The sequence below is a fragment of the Silurus meridionalis genome, chromosome 24 (assembly GCF_014805685.1).
Source record: "Silurus meridionalis isolate SWU-2019-XX chromosome 24, ASM1480568v1, whole genome shotgun sequence".
Classification (NCBI taxonomy): Eukaryota; Metazoa; Chordata; class Actinopteri; order Siluriformes; family Siluridae; genus Silurus; species Silurus meridionalis.
The window spans coordinates 8,187,941-8,206,366 of NC_060907.1; the positions used below are offsets into that span (position 1 = coordinate 8,187,941).

At 39.4% G+C, this 18,426-nt stretch overlaps 1 protein-coding gene across 4 annotated transcripts in view; it reads left to right on the forward strand.

Annotated features, from left to right (window-relative positions):
* Nucleotides 1–1,316: 1,316 nt before the first annotated feature.
* The window catches only part of cnnm2b (cyclin and CBS domain divalent metal cation transport mediator 2b), a 30,732-nt gene continuing 13,622 nt past the window's right edge, over nucleotides 1,317–18,426 (forward strand). For 3 of the 4 annotated variants that reach the window (XM_046837505.1, XM_046837506.1, XM_046837507.1), the window contains exons 1-2: nucleotides 1,317–2,938; nucleotides 18,135–18,278. In XM_046837505.1, coding sequence (XP_046693461.1) covers nucleotides 1,474–2,938; nucleotides 18,135–18,278 — 1,609 coding nt within the window. In that variant the 5' untranslated portion in view covers nucleotides 1,317–1,473. Of the gene's footprint in view, nucleotides 2,939–3,124; nucleotides 3,209–18,134; nucleotides 18,279–18,426 lie in introns of those variants that run through there. The other variant, XM_046837508.1, reaches the window with a different exon arrangement.

An 18,426-nucleotide genomic window follows, 5' to 3' on the forward strand; every position in this document is an offset into this window, starting at 1 on the left:
GAGATCATCTATATAGATACATATTGATATATTCGACAGCTGCAATGGACATTCAAGTACTAGACAGAGATACAACTTTCAACATATATTAATGAGTTATAAGATTTTAGGTGCAATAATCCAAAGTGCAGCAACAGAACAGAATAGAATAGAATAGAATAGAATAGAATAGGTGCAACAAGCTGCAGGGTCAAGCCAACTAGAGACCACTCTGTGCACTTACTCTATGGTTCAACAAAGTCTAAAGACCCTGAAGATCCTAAGCAACTCAAGAACTATGAGGATGCATTTGAATATTGTAATTAATATAAACCATGGTTTAGGACTGCAGCTTTAATAAACAGTTCTGCATTTAAGGAACCATCAGTAAACAGCACACTGCAACAATGATGGAACTGTGATGAATGGACACCACCAGGATGAGGACTTTTATGCCTGGTTCCTATCATGTTTTCTTCCTCATAGCTTCTAAGCGAGTTCTATCTGTTGCTACTGTCACCACTGGATCACTTATTAAGGATTATCTTATAGGCACAAACATATAAAGATATATTTTATAACCTTATTTTGGTAGTGGATGCATTTATTTATGTACACATATACACAGCTACAAATATTCACTTATCCCAGCATGTTAGAAAACTGGGACCACAGATAATACAGTGCTCCTGAAGCAGAGAGAGTTTAAGGGCCTTTGTCAAGGGCCCAACAGTACAGCTGGTGCTTGAACCCCTAACCTTCAGATCAGTAACCCAGGGTCCTAACATTTGGGCTACCACTTCCCACTTATCTCTGTAACGTGGCTTTGGGACAATGGACACTGTTATAATTGCTATATGTCTTCATATGGGGATCAAAAGAGTATACTTTGCTGATGTGGGTACATTTACAGAGCAACTTACAGTTAAGCAGTTGAGGGCTTGCTCATTGGCCCAGTAGTGGCAGCTTGGTGGTCCTGGGATTTGTACTTCCAAACCAGAGTGCACTGAGGTACCACCTGCTGAATCAGTATTGCAATGTGAACTAACTTTTTTGCTGATGCATTTGGTTTCTTTTTGGTTGTTTTGACCTCATGGACGGCTGACACGCTCAGGATGCCGTCACGAACCTGTTAATTAACGACATAAAAAAAAAAGTCACGCGGAAACTTCAGCCCCAACTCATTTGCATGTAGCGGTTCTGATTGTCGGCTTGTGATTGGTTGCTACAGCTGTCATCTTTCCACCCACTGAGCACCGATTGGCTCCCGGAGCGTCCTGTAACCGGGACTTGGAGAAGGGACACGAGTTTGCGCTGAAGTGGAGTCAGTTTTTGCCGAGTTGTGGAGCCAAGCAGCTGCTGAGCCGAGGCTTGACGTGCAGCTGAGATGAAGCCGCACTCCGATTGGCTCTGATTTTGGACTTTTTTTTTTTTTTTTTTTTTTTTTACATATAAAAAAAAAAAAAGCCATTTTCATTCAAGCGGTTTGTCAACATGGCAGAGCCGTCGGTGGCTGCAAAAATGGCGTCACTTGTCCCGGTCCGAGCCGCGACTCTGATTCTCCTGACCGTGTGCTTAATTGCACCGACGCGCGCCAAAGAAGGCGGGGGAGAGGAGACCGTCATCATCGGCTTGCGCCTGGAGGACACAGACGACATTTCGTTCATGGACCGGGGCTATCTGCGGGTTAGTGAGCGCTCCCGGGTCAAGTTACGCATCTACGGGCACAACATCAACAACGAGACGTGGTCCAAGATCGCGTTTACAGAGCACGAGCGGATGCGCGCTGTCTCCAGCCTCGGGAGCTCCAACGGCGACAACAAGAGCCACGAGGAGACACAGGGTTTGCACCCGTGTGGAATCAGGACATCAGACATCTTAATCTTGCCCAACATCGTGTTAAGCCGTAAGACCTCCGGAGTAGTGGAGATCGATGTCAAACCTCTTAGGAAGACCGAAAGGAGCAAAGCGTATTACCTGTGCGTCGCGACATCCACACCGACTGGCACGCACGACCTGTGGACGGAAAGCACGTGGATATACCACGAAGGGGAGGACACCAAGGTGATCGTGGTGGAGGAGAGGAAGTTTCTGCTCCCCTTTTGGCTCCAGGTGATCTTCATCTCCATGTTGCTGTGCCTCTCCGGGATGTTTAGCGGCTTAAATTTGGGGCTTATGGCCCTCGACCCGATGGAGCTTCAGATCGTGCAGAATTGTGGCACCGAGCGCGAGAAGACCTACGCGCGTAAAATCGAGCCGGTGCGCAGCCAGGGGAACTACCTGCTATGCTCACTGCTGTTAGGGAACGTGCTGGTGAACACCACCCTCACCATCCTGCTGGACGACATCGCCGGTAACGGTCTGATCGCCGTGGTCATGTCCACGATCGGCATCGTGATTTTTGGCGAGATCGTGCCGCAGGCGATATGCTCGCGCCACGGGTTGGCCGTGGGCGCCAACACCATCTTCCTTACCAAGTTCTTCATGCTGCTCACGTTTCCCGCGTCGTACCCGGTCAGCAAGCTGCTCGACTACCTTCTCGGCCAGGAGATCGGCACCGTGTACAACCGCGAGAAGCTGCTCGAGATGCTGCGCGTCACCGACCCTTACAACGACCTGGTTAAGGAGGAGCTGAACATCATCCAGGGCGCGCTCGAGCTGCGCACCAAGACCGTGGAGGACGTGATGACGCCGTTGCGCGACTGCTTCATGCTGGCCGCAGACGCCACGCTCGACTTCGCCACGGTCAGCGAGATCATGGAGAGCGGCTACACGCGCATTCCCGTGTTCGAGCAGGAACGCTCCAACATCATCGACATGCTCTTGGTTAAAGATCTGGCGTTCGTCGACCCGGACGACTGCACGCCGCTCAAGACGGTCACCAAATTCTACAGCCATCCGCTGCACTTCGTCTTCAACGACACCAAGCTGGACGCCATGCTCGAGGAGTTCAAAAAAGGTGGGTAAGACCATTTCCTCGTTTTCTCCATCACGCGCCAGAGAGACGCTGTGCCGCCGTGCGCCTTTTACGCGTGGTGCGGTAATGACGCACGGGTCAGGGGAAGAATAGAGTGTGAAAGTTTCATTCTGAAAGGCTAACAACAACAATGTTATTATTAATAATAACAATTCTCTGTTTCTGCAGGTCCTGCACTATACTTACTTACATGAATCAGGCCATGCATTATTTATGATCCACTTGGGCTGTAGCTCAAATTTGTGGGCACAAATTTAAGAACCATTTATAAAATTTCTGTTTCTGTTTTTTTGGTGTTAAAACAAACTGGTTACTCACTTTAATAAAACTCTCCTTCTGGAGATCTAGCTTCCTGAAGCTTTCTATGAGCAAGCTCATCAAGACTTTCTGTACATATGGATACGTGTTTTGGCATCTCAGGAAGTTAGATCTTCAACAGAACCACGTTGGCTTTCCTCGCCAACCAGGTTTGTGCCACGTTTTGCATGAGAAAACTATAGAAATGCAGACCCAGTCTAATAACAGTGCTTCTGCATGAAACATAGCGACAAGGGGCTCTGCAAATTTTCCATGTGTTTCAGGAGTGAGAGGTTAACCGACTACACAGAACGATGTGATTATCTGAAGGGCGGTTTAGCGTGCACCGAAACACACCAAACGTTCTCCTGGTCATGAACAAGACATCAGGTTAGGATCTTCAGAAGTAGATGATAGAACGAGTTAACAATATTAAAGAGTTCGGGAACATTTAGTATTTTCATTCATTCTTGGCGAGAGACTTGAACATGCACTTTTCAGCTCTTCCCATGAGCTTGTGTGTGTTTGGCCTTCACCTTCATTTAGCGTTAATGTTTACACGTCTCCCTCTGTGTGTCTGAATGCATTAGGAGTTTGTGGGAATTGAATTACTTAGCTTATCACGGGAGTAATCACAGCAACGAGCCTCTTCTCATACGGCCACTTTCTCGCTTTACTAAACCCTCAATTGTAAAATGAGTGAACTTTAGGAAGAAGGGATTAAATGAGTGGGTATATGGATATTGTCCATACACAAAGAGTCTGCTTTGAGTGACAACATTTCATGAGCCCTGTTAGTGCCTTCAGGCTTTAACATTCATTACAACACACTAAACGTGTTTAAGTGGTAACTGATAGATATGATTTCTTAACCTGGCTTTCATTTTTTTCTGGTTTTCTGCAGTAACAGACATTGCATAGAGTAAACAGATTATTTCGCTTGAGTTGAAAACACAAGGACAAGTTGTTCAAAGTATGTGATCAAAGAAAGTGACATACCTGGGGAGGGGGTGGGGGGGAGGGGTATTAATACTACTACTATTACTACTCCTTCCACTACTACAACTAGGATTATATTTATAATAATAGACATTCTGAAGCATCAGTTATTCAACATCATTACATTACTATCAGTACAATATCCTCCATGATTGTATAGTAATGGAAGGCTAGCTAGCTGACCTCATAGGTTCTAGGGGGCAAGACATTATCAACACAGACATGGATGAAAAAATTCCAATATTTATTGCAGTACACCTTGGAATCACGTCCCAGAACCCAACACGTTGAATTCAGTTTTGTTACGGAATGGAAACTGATGACGCTTTCCCTTGAACCCAGACGAGCATGCTGTTTGACACAGATGTGATAAGAATCACATGTATAAAGTGAGTCATCTTTAATGTTCCTCAATTACCGTCAACTCCTTTCTGGCGTGTAAACATGCAGTTGTGTCTGGAATGACCTGAGACGAAACATTACGTTGCTTAGCCTTGAGAATGTGCTCCGAGTGTAACTTAGTGACTAGAACATTGGGCCATTAGAAGAATGTTAGAAACCTGGGGTTGTGTGTGTGTGTGTGTGTGTGTGTGTGTGTGTGTGTGTGTGTGTGTGTGTGTGTGTGTGTGTGTAGCTTTTTTGCAATCTTGCCCTGTCACCAGCAAGAACTCGTATTCTAATGACTGCTTAAGGGGGTGGGGGTCAAAGTCTTCACGTCACAGCGGCTGTGGTCAGCGCACACACACACACACACACACACACACACACACACACACACACACACACACACACTCAGTTCAAAGCGCTTTGTATGGTAAGTCACTGTTAATTAATCTATCGACTCTTGTGGAGCAGTGCGGGAACAAAACACCTCTTCCCACCAAGTGTGCTGGTTCCAAATCTGCTTCCACTTTCATGTAGCACTTCCAGTTATGATAGTAGTGGTTTGAAGTAAAAAAAACGATTGAAGCGCTGGAAAGAGTGTGCGAAGATATATACACGCGTTCATAATGCTAGCAAATAAGGTGACAGAGTCTGGGAAGTTCACGCATGACCCCTTTAATGAGGGTAAGGGTGAGTGTGACATACAGGAAATGACCAGCTAGCAGTAGGTTGTGCTCTTAATTAATAAGTCGGAGGTGAATGTCTGGCCCTGGGCCCAAGGCAATGAGATGCATTGAAGCATAACTTGGCAAGAACTCCTCACTGCGTTGAGAACAAAAGTGAGATTTTCCACCTGAAACTTTCAAAATGATTGTTTCAGACAGTAAACAAACAGGAAGCACTATTCAATAATGATTATTTCAAAGGTAATGACAACAACTGATGTGAATCTTACTGTGGAAAGTCGTTGTACTTAGGAACAAATGCAGAATACTCAATAAGATCATTCTAAATACAATACAAACAATACTAAATATAACCCCTGCTTATACCGTAAATAAGATATTTACCACTATTTACCACAAATCCTATTCCAAAAAAAAACACAGCCAGACGTCTACAGTTTTTAGCTGTTGTAGCATATCAGTCTCAGGAAGTATTGGGCATTCTGAAATCATTTTAGCTCAACATGGTTGTAACGAAGTGGTCATTATATATATATATATATATATATATATATATATATATATATACAAGGTGTGTCCAAACTTTTGGTCTGTACTGTACCTGCTCATTCAAAGAGTTTTCTTTATTTTTATGACTATGAAAATTGTAGAGTCACACTGAAGGCATCAAAACTATGAATTAACACATGTGGAATTATATACATAACAAAAAAGTGAACTGAAAATATGTCATATTGTAGGTTCTTCAAAGTAGGCATCAAGAGAATGCCAAGAGTGTGCAAAGCAGTAATCTAAGCAAAAGGTGGCTACTTTGAAGAACCTACAATATGACATATTTCAGTTGTTTCACACTTTTTTGTTATGTATATAATTCCATATATAATTCCACATGTGTTAATTCATAGTTTTGATGCCTTCAGTGTGAATCTACAATTTTCATAGTCATGAAAATAAAGAAAACTCTTTGAATGAGAAGGTGTGTCTGTACTGTATATATATATATATATATATATATATATATATATATATATATATATATATATATATATATATATATATATATATATGACCACTTTGTCATTGAACTTTTTAGAGTTCAGAAGTTCTTTAGAATCTATGCTAATATACTCAAATCAAGCTCATGTTATATATCTTGTAATGGTAAATGTAACATACATTCATAAAAGCAAAAAAGAGTATAAGATCCTTCTATCCATTTCCCAGTTCTACAGGTTCTTGAACTGTGCCAAGATAGAGTACAGAAAGACAAAGAGACTTGGATTCAGCCTGAAGTGTGTGACGAGAGAGTGTTTTAAACCTTCTTTTTCCCCTCCTCAGAGGATTGATGTCCTCTCCTGTGAACCTAGAGGCCTTTCAACCTAATCTGGTTCACTGCCAGTATTGTTATTAGTGATTTGCGGAGGCTGCTCGGTGTGAATTTGTGCCAGGTGAGACAATTTGTTATTGCCTCAAGTAGGGCAATGAACTCAAACTTAAAGCTCTAAAAGTTTCAGCATGTGTGTTCCTGGCTCTCTCTCTCTGTCTGTCTTTTCATCTCTTCCTCCTTTTTTCACATTGCACACGATTCATTCTCCTTGATAGTCCACGTAGAGCATTTTTTTATCAAGCCTACAGTAATACTCGTTTCTTGACCGGTCAAAAGGTGTTGATTAACAGCAGCTCTGGGAGTGCTGGCTATAGTAACACATACTGTATACATGGACCAATGATTTGTAATCTCATAAAACCATATGTTATTTAAAATAGAACATTGAACACATTTCAAATGTTTAAACTAAGGAAAAAACATCCATAGTAAATTTGATGGTTGCAACACATCCCAGCAAAAAAGTCTGGAAAATAAAGGAGGTATTGATTCAATTAAACAGTTGGAGAAACATTTAGCAAATAATTAGTTTAATTGACAACAGGCCAGTTAGATGATTGGGTATAAATAGTCTTTCATAGAGAGTGTTATTTATAGTACATAATATCATCAAGACTTTCAAAAAATCTGGAGAAACCTCTGTGCACAATGGAACGAGAGAGAGAGGGAGAGAGTTTAAAACAGTTATGATTCTGTAAAGGAAATCACTGAATGGGCTCATTACCATCTCCAGAAATCATTGTCTGTGAACTCCGTTTGCCATGTCATCCACAAATGCAGGTGAAATCTCTATCATGCAAAGAAGAAGGCGTGCGTGAACATGCCTTCGTAGTAGAAGAGGTCTGCCTGCAGTCTAGATCTTTCACCACTTGAAAATTTGACACATCATGAAACAAAAAATACAACAAAGGACACCCAGAACTGTTGAGCAGCCGAAATCCTGTATCAAACACATTTTGACAACGTTCTTCGTTTGACAAAGTTTCTCCCAAAACTCCAGTAACTGGTCTCCTAAGTTCCCAGATGTATATGCACAGAAGAGGTGAGGGTACAGAGTAAACATGGCTCTGTCCCATTTTTTGAGACCTGTTGCAGCAATCGAATAAAAAAGTGACCTTATTTTTTCCGTAACATTAAAAAATCTTCTCTATTAGTTGAATTTCTGGACGTTCCCAGTCACAATCCTGCTAAATCTAAACAAGAAAAGAACCAAGTTGATACCACTAAGGTCGAAACAAGACACGATTTTGACATTGTTTTGCATTCAAAAGCTATTTTCCTTGTTCATCCACCTATTCATCCGATTCATTACTTACTTCAGTCATCAAATGTTCTATAATCCTATACTATCAGTTATGGCAGAAGGACCTTTGACTCCTACGATGTTAATTGAAAGTTTTTTCTGTATCTCTAAAATCAGCTTTGAGTGCTGTTTTCTAGCAGTTCTAAGAGCAATATTTAGTTTGAGTGTTCGCTTGGTAACCCTTGCTTGTGCAGGAATAAGCGTGAGGATTATGTGGCGTCATGTTGGCAAGAACAGGGCCGGGTGCTTAGAGCGGGATCCCCCCTTTGAACACCACACGACTCCACATTTAGACTTTCTGCCCTCACCTACACTTGCACAGTACTGCGGTCTTTTGCGCTACAGCAAGAAAAAGACAACAAGATTTTAACATGTGTACAGAAATGACTTCACTTTAGCATTTAACGTGCCACTACTCTTGTTCTTTCTGCCTATAGCCTTCATATTTCTTTGCCTTATACTACGGTGTTGGCTTGATTTTTTTGAATGGCCTACATTCCACAAATTCTGGTGCAACATGAAATGGCCGTAAAACCGATTAGTAAAAAGTTTCGAATGCGGCCTAAGTGCCTTTAGAAAGTGTGTCCGATCTGCCATTGCTTCTTTCTTTTTCTTTCTGATTGGCGTCATATTATCTCTTGACATTTTAGAAAGGGTTTTAGCTTTCATTCCTGCATTTCTAAGACTTGTTCAAGTTGTGATCATCTTGTTTGGAAGGGTTTTATGCATATATGTTTACACACTAAATAATATAGCCAGTAGAATGCTGTTAAGTCTTGCATATTGGCTTACTTTATTGTAATTCAGTAATCCTCTCACACCCTCACTGATTACTCTGACTAGGAAGTATTAAGGACATAAAGAAATCGAATCATCTACAGATTTGCTTTTTTTGGCAGGCGAAACCAGATTTGAACAAAGGCTTAGCTCTATTAGAACACTGACATCGGATTGAACTCGTAGGTACAACAAGATTGTCATTTTCTCAGTTATATTTTAAACCACTAGGACTAATATGGGATAATAAGCTGCAATTAAGTGAGATCAAAGTAGATTTGTAGGATTGTAGGTCTGTGATCATGTCAATGTGAAAACCATCATGGAGAAAATGGCATTGTTTTGTCAACTATGGAATTCAGTGGAATTCAAGGGAATCGATTGAATTGATTAAACAGGCATGTCAATGTACAGTCCAGGTTCTCCCTGTAGTGCTTAAGTAGTGCTTAAGTCCTAGAACATCTATACATCTGCCTACTTATCCAGAAGAACACAGGTCTATGAAGGACATGATTTTCATTGTCAAAAACTATTGTTGGGGCCATGTGCATAGATACCATTTCTTCTTCTTCGCTCCACAGCACTTATTACACGTATTATGAAACTGAGCTGTAGAAACAGAGCGCAGTATTAGCTACCTATACAGCTAATTTAGTATACAGTGGCAGAATGCCCACGCTCAAGCCTCCATGCCATAGAACAAAATTCCACTTTCCACTGATTGTCTGGGCCATGAGTTTAGTAGCTACAATGCTTTTCATTTCTTTCATATGGGCTTCAATGTTTTGACAAGCACAGTTCTTCTTTGTCTCTTTTAAATTTAGTCCAATCCTCATTATAGTTTCCATAATACAAAAAAAAACAAAAGGAATAACTAAGATGCATTTAGATTTACATTCACCTTATCTAGAGGGACTTACAGTTTATCTAATTTATACAACTGAGCAGCTATAGGGTTAGGGGCCTTGCTCAGGGGCCCAGAAGCGGTAGTTTGGTGTGACTGGGATTTTAACTCATAACCTTTGGATCCAAATTCCAATATTTTAACCACTAAGCTAATAATTTTTTTATACATATTGACACCAAAATTGGCACATATATTGGGAAACATGACAAAAACAAGCTGAAGGTTCATTAACAACTTGGTTGAAGTAAGGACTATCTCAGCAATTGTTTAGTATTATTCCTTCAGATTTCGTATATCCGGTTGAAAAGAACTACTAATGGGTGCAGTCTTGGCTGGTCTTCTGTCAGTAAAGGATGGGGTTAGAAAGTTCTTGACCCCTTATTCGCTGCAATATTTATTCATATTTCTCTTGCTTTCATTTAACTTGAATTGCTGTTTCTATTATTACATGCATTTTATGATCTGTGATGTATCTGAAGATTGATCTTGGGTACCTTTAAATATACTTTTATTGTTATATTATATATAATAAAGAGGGGTGGAACTGGATGAGAATCAGGTCATAATGTCATGTGAGATTTCAAAATGATGAATTTCTCACATGTACCCAGTGGCATATAAAACCTCAGCATAAAGCATGTATAAATTGATATCTGCAGGGAAGAGATGAAAAGGAGCTAATGAAGAAACCATGATTGGTTATTAAAAACAAAAAAAAAGACAGATTTGTGTTCCTGCTTAGTCTGAGAAAGTAACATATTCCACCATTGAAAAGACAAAAGTTGGTAAACCCTCAGCAGCATAAACACAATCCTGTACCAGTTCTACCTTCCTGGCAAACTTTCCCCAAATCAAGTGATGGCTAGGAAAGGTAATTATGTGCAGGAACATGCATGGCCTATAACACATCAAGAAACCATGTTTGGTCCTAATTTGCTGCTACTAGGGCTGCAGGATTATTGTGGTCAGTATTGCAATATGCGATAATAAATGGTTTCATGAGTCAGAAACAATTGTTTTTTACTAAACGAAATCACATTCACATTAATGTAAATTATTTTTTTCCAAGGTACAGTTGAATTAAACAAATAAACAATAAAACAAACATGTAAATGTTCCCCATTTTCCAAACAAACAGGGAATGCCCTGCCTCTGTTGAAGTTTAAGATACAGTATATGTTTACATACTCGAACTCGGGCAATTTTGCAGTCATTAATATTAAATGTGTTTAATGTTATTATGGAAGATTGCTGATGATTAGCATGGTGTGGGAGTAGAGCATTGTGGTGGGAGGGCAGAGGCAGAGGAATCTTGCCCAGGGTTCCAAAGAGAGATAGAGGGATATATATATATATATATATATATATATATATATATATATATATATATATATATATATATGGGAAAGTGGAGGTTGCCAGGTGTAGGCGAGCCAATCCGCGAGTGTGCGCGGGTCTCACGTTGGCGTTGAGGGTGTGCGTTACTGCGAGTTGGGGTGTGTCCCGGCATGAGTACGATGAAAAGGAAAGTGAATGAAAAGTAATAGAAAGCTCTGTCTTTACAACCATTGCCTGTCGTCTCTTTCTTCCAAACCGGAACCAGTGAGATCTGTTACAGATTTATCAAATTGCCACGTGACGTAGAAACTTTAATTTAGCAACAATTCCTCTCTCTGCTCAGTGTTGGTGATCGTAAAGCTAAAGTATCGCCATATAACAGAGGTAACGGTTTTATTTTTGCCTACCAGCTCAGTGTTGGTCTGCTCGGCATCCACCTTCACCTGGTCTCCGCGATGCACACACGCCACACGTGCACTGCCTAAACTGAGACCATCTGGTCTTTTTTGTTTTGTTTTGTTTTGTAAGTCTGCAAACTGTTCTCAGAAAGTGTGTCCACACTTATTTATTTCATTAAATTATAATGTTTGCCGTCATATAATCGCACAGGCTGACATCGCGATTGCTGCATCTACTGCAGAGCAACATTCATCTGAATGTGGAATATATTGGGTTCTAAAAAGCTTATAAGGAAGTTTCTATCTATCTATCTATCTATCTATCTATCTATCTATCTATCTATCTATCTATCTATCTATCTATCTATCTATCTATCATCTATCTATCTATCTATCTATCTATCTATCTATCTATCTATCTATCTATCTATCTATCTATCTATCTAATCATGACTGCACTACTACTCAGTGACAACACATTCAGGGGCCGAAAAGCCCTCTTCAATTTCTGAACTGCCCTCTTGGCATTCCCAAGGCCCAGTGCCATCTTTCCTCCATCACCTCCCCCACACACACACACCCCCAAACCCACATTGTCCTTCTGCCCGTTTCCCTCAGTGTTGTAAATTACAGGCGACACAAACCCTTGCCTAATGCCCTGGCATGGAAATCTTCCAACCAGAACCTTTGTTTTGTAGACGAGCTGTGGGCTGGCATCATTGATTATGGTCTCTCTCTCTCTCTCTCTCTCTCTCTCTCTCTCTCTCTCTCTCTCTCTCTCTCTCTCTCTCTAACTAAGCCCCCTTCTGACACAACACACACACACACACACACACACACACACACACACACACACACACACACACACACAACAGCCATTCCAAAAAGACAGTTCTGAGGCTCCACACTTAAACATAGTTGATTAAAGTTATGGTTAAACTTGACTGACTTCTTTGCAGGACTAATGAGATTCTTTATTTAGCAAATTATACAATAATTGAAGAAAACATTTGCTCATTCCCACTTGTATAAAATACCTAATAAAAATTAAATATGTCTTACTCTGAAATTACTTATGCAAATGTTAGTTAAACCTTCTAGAAAAGTGTCTGATATTATGAAATATTTAAATATCAAAAGTGCTTCAGGTTACAACAAAAGAAAAAAAAAATATATAACCTCTATATATGTTTTTACATGTATATAAAACTGTATATTTTTTATATCAATGTAAAAGCAGATTCAGACTCGATGCCACTGCTTTTTTATACAACCTTATATTTTGAATTATGTTAAGCTCCAGCTTTGTTGTTGCTTAAATAATGTTTTATTAGATCTAAAGCTCTGATAACACTCATCATGTATATGTTTTCCCTGTCATAAAAATGCCAGGGTAATAAAACTAATTGCAGTTCAGTGTGCCTCCTCCATGTTTAGATCCATGGTTAATTGGGCTGCAGAAAGGGCAGGGATTTGGGTATAGATTCACTACTGACAGAAAGAATCCATTTTATTTGGCATGTATTTTGCAAATCTCACAGCTTGCTTTATCAGGACTTCTCAAATGATTGTGCAACCTGGGACCTTATTTAGCGCTAGAAAAAACTCCTTAATATATATTTATTTAGGATAATATTCAAATATTAGTTTTATTATTCAAATACATACATTAATTTTCTGGATATTTATTACAGCTTTAGAGGTTTTTTTATTCCTGATCTTGACCATTGATAGAACATTTATATGAGCCTTTTTTGTTTTTCTGTTTGGTTTACAGTTGGATTAATCCCATCTCATTCAAAGTGACTAACCAAACAGGCCAAACAAACTAATAAGTAATAAATAATATTTTGTAGCATTGGGTACAAAAAACAAACATTTTTTTACATGCAAAAACTCCTGGATTACTCCTGCTTTACAGAGCCCCTGGGGGCCATTTGAGGACCACTTGGTCCAAATATGTTGCTTGTCCAATATAAGCATGTGTGTGCGTCTGTTCTGACTTCTGATCTCTAGGTAGAGTGTTTAAATCCCAGCAGCACCAAGTCACTACTCCTGGGCCCTTGAGCAAGGCCCTTAACCCTCATCTGCACATTTTCTATAAATAATTTTAAATTAAATGCAAGACTATTTTAGATTACAGTAACTCAGGTAAACCCTATATACAAGTGTAATGAGCAGAAAAGCATCTCAGAATGCAGAATATATTGAATTTTGAGGTATGTAGGCTACAAGAGCAGGAGATCAAGTCAGGTTTAACTTCTGTCAGCCAAGAACAGAAAGCTGAGACTGCAGTACGCACATGCTCACCAAAACTGGAGAAAAGTTTAAATAATCTGAAGAGGCACACAGATGCTAGGGTCAGAATTTGGTACCAAAAGCATGTCCATAGAGCAAATCTGCCATGTTAACAGTTCAGGCAGGTGGAGGTGGTGTTATGGTGTGGGGAATGGTGTGTTTTCTTAGCACACTTAATACTAATCCATCATCATTTACATATTACAGCAAATTTGAATATTATTTGTATGTCCAAGTCCTTCCATTCACGGTCACAATTTTCCCATCATCTAATGGCTACTTCCAGCATGATCATTCACCATGTCACAAAGCAAAAGTCGCCTCAAACAGGTTTCAAGAACCTAAGAATGAGTTTGGTTTCTCAGTGGCTTTCGCCAGAGCAGAATTCACTAGAACATCTTTAATATGAGCTAAAGCAGGAAATTTGCATCAGTATACAGTATTGTATTCCTAAAGTGCTCAAATTGTCCTTAGTTAAAGTAAAATTTCTCAATGACTTCTCATGATGTTTTCAAAATGTCTTTCTCCTATTGATAAAGACTGATCAGTGTGTGTCTCAGACAGGGACCCTGTCAGCAGCCTTGTGTGTGTATTTGTAGTGAGAGTTGCGCTACTGAAAATGACAACATGCCTTCTAGAAATAAAGCTGGGAATGGTCAAAAAGAGGCAAGAGTCTCTACAGGGATGAGAAAGAGATGGAGCCACTATCTCACACTGTATCTTTCACTCCCTCACCCACAGAAGTGTTGCTATCACTGCGTTTAAGTGCTATCACTTTAAACCTAATTACATCAGGGTCATTTGTTTGTTGTTGGTTCAGGCCGTTGATGAGGATGTCAAACGTAAAAACGGAAATGCATTCCTGGTTTCTGTAAGAGCTATTGATTTTCTGTTAGAGAGAACAAGCAGGATATGACTGTCTAGAGGTCTAGAGGTAATGTGATTACTTAATGAGTCCCCTGATACACCCCACACAGTACACTATGATATCTTGTTTATTTTAAGTTTCAGAGCTCTGAGTCATCATAGCTCAGTTAATACTTATGTGTTAAGTAGATTTGATTCTGAATTTTACATTGACAGCTAAATATAATGAACATGTTAAATTTAAGTTTGATTGATACACCAGACACTGTTGAATCCTTAATTCTGATTCAAGTGGAATTTCTCTTGTAGTAGGTAATTCTTGGCAGTTCATTTTTAAGCAACTTAAACTTTTATAAATTATTACATTTATAAAAAACAATTATATATAAACTTTTTTTTTTAGGCCAAAGTTTTCTGTGAGAAGTGTTTTTTTTCCCTGTCATTACTTCCAAACAGGCAACAGAATTTATAGATGCTGGAAAATAAGTGATGAGATGAACTGACTAAAATGTGTGATTTTTGTGAAAAGGGAAATAGGAGGATTTTAACGCTTTAACGTGTTTTTCTGGGAACCGAAACCCCATTTCAATCAAATCTATTACATGATTAAATAAATTCAAGATAGAATCGAATAAAGAAAATGTGGCCATTTTTGGCATTGGCTTAAAATAAGAGTACATAAACAGATTATAAAAATCCCCACCAGGCTCAGATCCGTTGGTGTGAATGGCAAAATCTGATCTGAAACCACGACCCTGAGAAGGTTTACACAGCCTCAGGTTTCGACTTAGTGTTTGCAGCATGCATCATGGAAAATCTCTGTTTAGACTTTGCCCATTGCCTTGTCTCTTTAAGGCTGCCCACTATCCATTAATGTCTTGGAGGTCATGAGGGGTCACGCGGAGCACCCCTCTGTCCTTAAAAAAAATATTGGGATAATTATAGAACACCAAGAACTATGAATAAGCATGCCGTGTTTGTACGGAAGATGCTTATGTCCTTGTGTCCGTTCCTCAATTCCTCTATATCGCTGAGAAAATGGAAATAATGTGAGCTTTATGAGCAATATGTTAAGGCTAATAAGGTCAAGGGTATTTTGTGGCTGTCTTTTCTTGGTTTGTGCAAATGTTGATTTCAGCTACATAATGAGTTTATTGCATTAATAAAGCGGCATCGCATTCTCGCAATTTGAAATATATCGAGATTCAAATGAATCCCACTGAGAACACTGTGCTTTTGGATAAGCTGATTTCACCGTTTGTTCGAGACCTCTGCCATTTCGAGCCTTACTCCAGGGAACCTTGGCTTACGTTTAAGCAAACATGTTTTTATTCCACTACGACCCGAACCCACCTCCCCCACCACTTTATATGTTCATGCTTTAGTTATTTAACCATGTGATTTACAGCTAACCCTCATATTTGACCCTTAATCTTTTCCATAGGGAGCAATCTGGCTAACTCCACTTGGACATGGCTGTTAGTTGACTGGTCTTTTAAGAATGCATGACCTGGACATTGTTTACTAACAGCGTTAACCTTTGGCACCAAATGATGTGACGCATCAAGCACTCAGGGAGTTTAACTAGCAGAAACTAGAGGGGGTTTTTTTATTGGAAAAATGCTTGATGTCAGATTTTTTTCATGTTTATACAAGATGCAGCATGTGTGAATCCCAGGAATCATTTACATCTCAGGTAGCAAAAGCTTTCTGCATTTGTTTCGGACCGTAGTTTAACGCAGCAAGACTGATTATGCAACACTGTGACTTGTCGTTGGCCGAGGTAAATGCTGGGATACCACAGAATGAGTAGCGAGGCACGCACCTCAATGTGGGTTTGTTGTTACTGCGTTTGCTCCAAGTGCTTCCTACTTCCTACTACTGAAGCAAACAGCCATCTGCATGTAAACGGCCAGCTCTGAGACAGCTCACGTCAGCCAGCAGTGGCTTTGGTGAGAATACTGCCCAAGTGGAATGGAAACTTCATTTCAGGGCTAATATTAGCCTGGCCCTCCGGAAAATTCCTTTTAAATGATCACAAGCTGAGAAAAGGCAGAGTATTTGTTTAGTGTTTTTTTTTTTCTTTTTCTTTTTAACAGTATTTGTAAATAGTTTCTTTTTCCCATCTTTTGATATTTAGACAGTTCTTTCAGTTCTTGGGAAAGGATAAGATATATTTGCGAGAATGAAAAATTGACCTGGGTTGGTATTAGTTGCTTTTCATTGATATTTATTAGAAGCTCTTGAATTTAGCCTCGTATCTACCTACACCCAGACCTTCATGTTATTGTCTCTTCATGCAATGTATAAAGACTAAATAAATAGCAGACAGTGGAATATGGATTATTGTACATTAAATATCACCAGTCCTGTCAGCACACAAAAAGTAGACACTTTAGTGATTTTATTTAGTGAATAAAGCCCAGTGTTGTGGTGACCACCCTGAATGATTTTGAATCTCTCGGAGACAAAACACCACAGTGTTTAGAGAAACAGACTCCGAATTTGAACTCCGTACCAAGAGTGTGGGTAATGCCAGGAACCCTGTAATACACTTATTCCCACAGGGCAGTCAAACCCACAACAGGAGGTACAGTGCAGTACAGTAATGAACAGTGCATATGTAGTGGTGCAAAGATTCAATCTTTGTTTTTGCCAAAGAAAAAAAACCTATGAACCTGATGCCTGCATTAAGCTAGATTTAAACAATGCCACTAATCCAAACCACACTAAATTTGCTAACAGAGTAAATTAATTAAATAAAAATGGCATCATAATTTTAAACAATAAATTAGTGACCATTTCACTGAACATTAGCTATAACTAAACTAGCTTTTCTCCCTTAAACTCTCAAATGCTAATTAGAAGGATTAAATAATTAAAATGATTACAAATCTCACTAATGATTAAAAAACTAACGATCAAAAACAAACTTCATGCTACAAGCAAGTCAGCAGCATGCTAACTAGCAACCACTTTAGCACCTAATCTCTCAAATGCCATGGAGCATATATTTAATGCTTAAAAAGTATGAAAGTAAAATGAGAATTTTGTTTTAAAAACTAAAATAACATACTGGTTTTAGTTACCAATAAATTAGTGACCCTTTTTGCAAACATTAGCTAGGGCTAAAAAAAGAAAGGTCTTCCCAAATCATCATAACTCTATGCTAATATGATATGCTAATAGTTAGGAGACACTATGCGAACTAACAATAGCTTTATTCCAAATTGTTCGACTCGTATATACCATAAGATAAAAATAGCACAAAAGTAGTACATATACACTAGTAATCTACATCCCAAATATCTGAATTGTTAGCTAGAATGATAATAACATTGATGAATCAAAATAGCTGCATGCTAATAGCTAGCTGAAAGTGAGAACAGTGATGGGTATTAAGTCTCAATTTTTAAAAATGTGCTGATTGATAATGGTTCCTTTACAATTTTGTCTGAAATGGGTCCAAGCATCTTGTTGGCAAAAGGTTCAACTGTAACAACAAACTGTACTGTAGTCTATTTTGTTGTCTTTCAGGGAAGTCACACTTGGCGATAGTTCAGAGGGTCAACAATGAAGGGGAAGGGGATCCCTTTTATGAGGTGCTTGGGATTGTCACCCTGGAGGATGTCATAGAAGAAATAATAAAGTCGGAAATCCTGGATGAGACAGATTTATACAGTAAGTGTCTTTTTTGGCATCTTCATGTAATGGACTTGTTTTTTTTTAACTCTTTTCATGTTTGAATTGTTAAAATAGGACTATTTTTACATATTCGATAAATAATATGAGTTCTTTCATTTCCTTAGTTTTGTGTTTAAATTGCTTT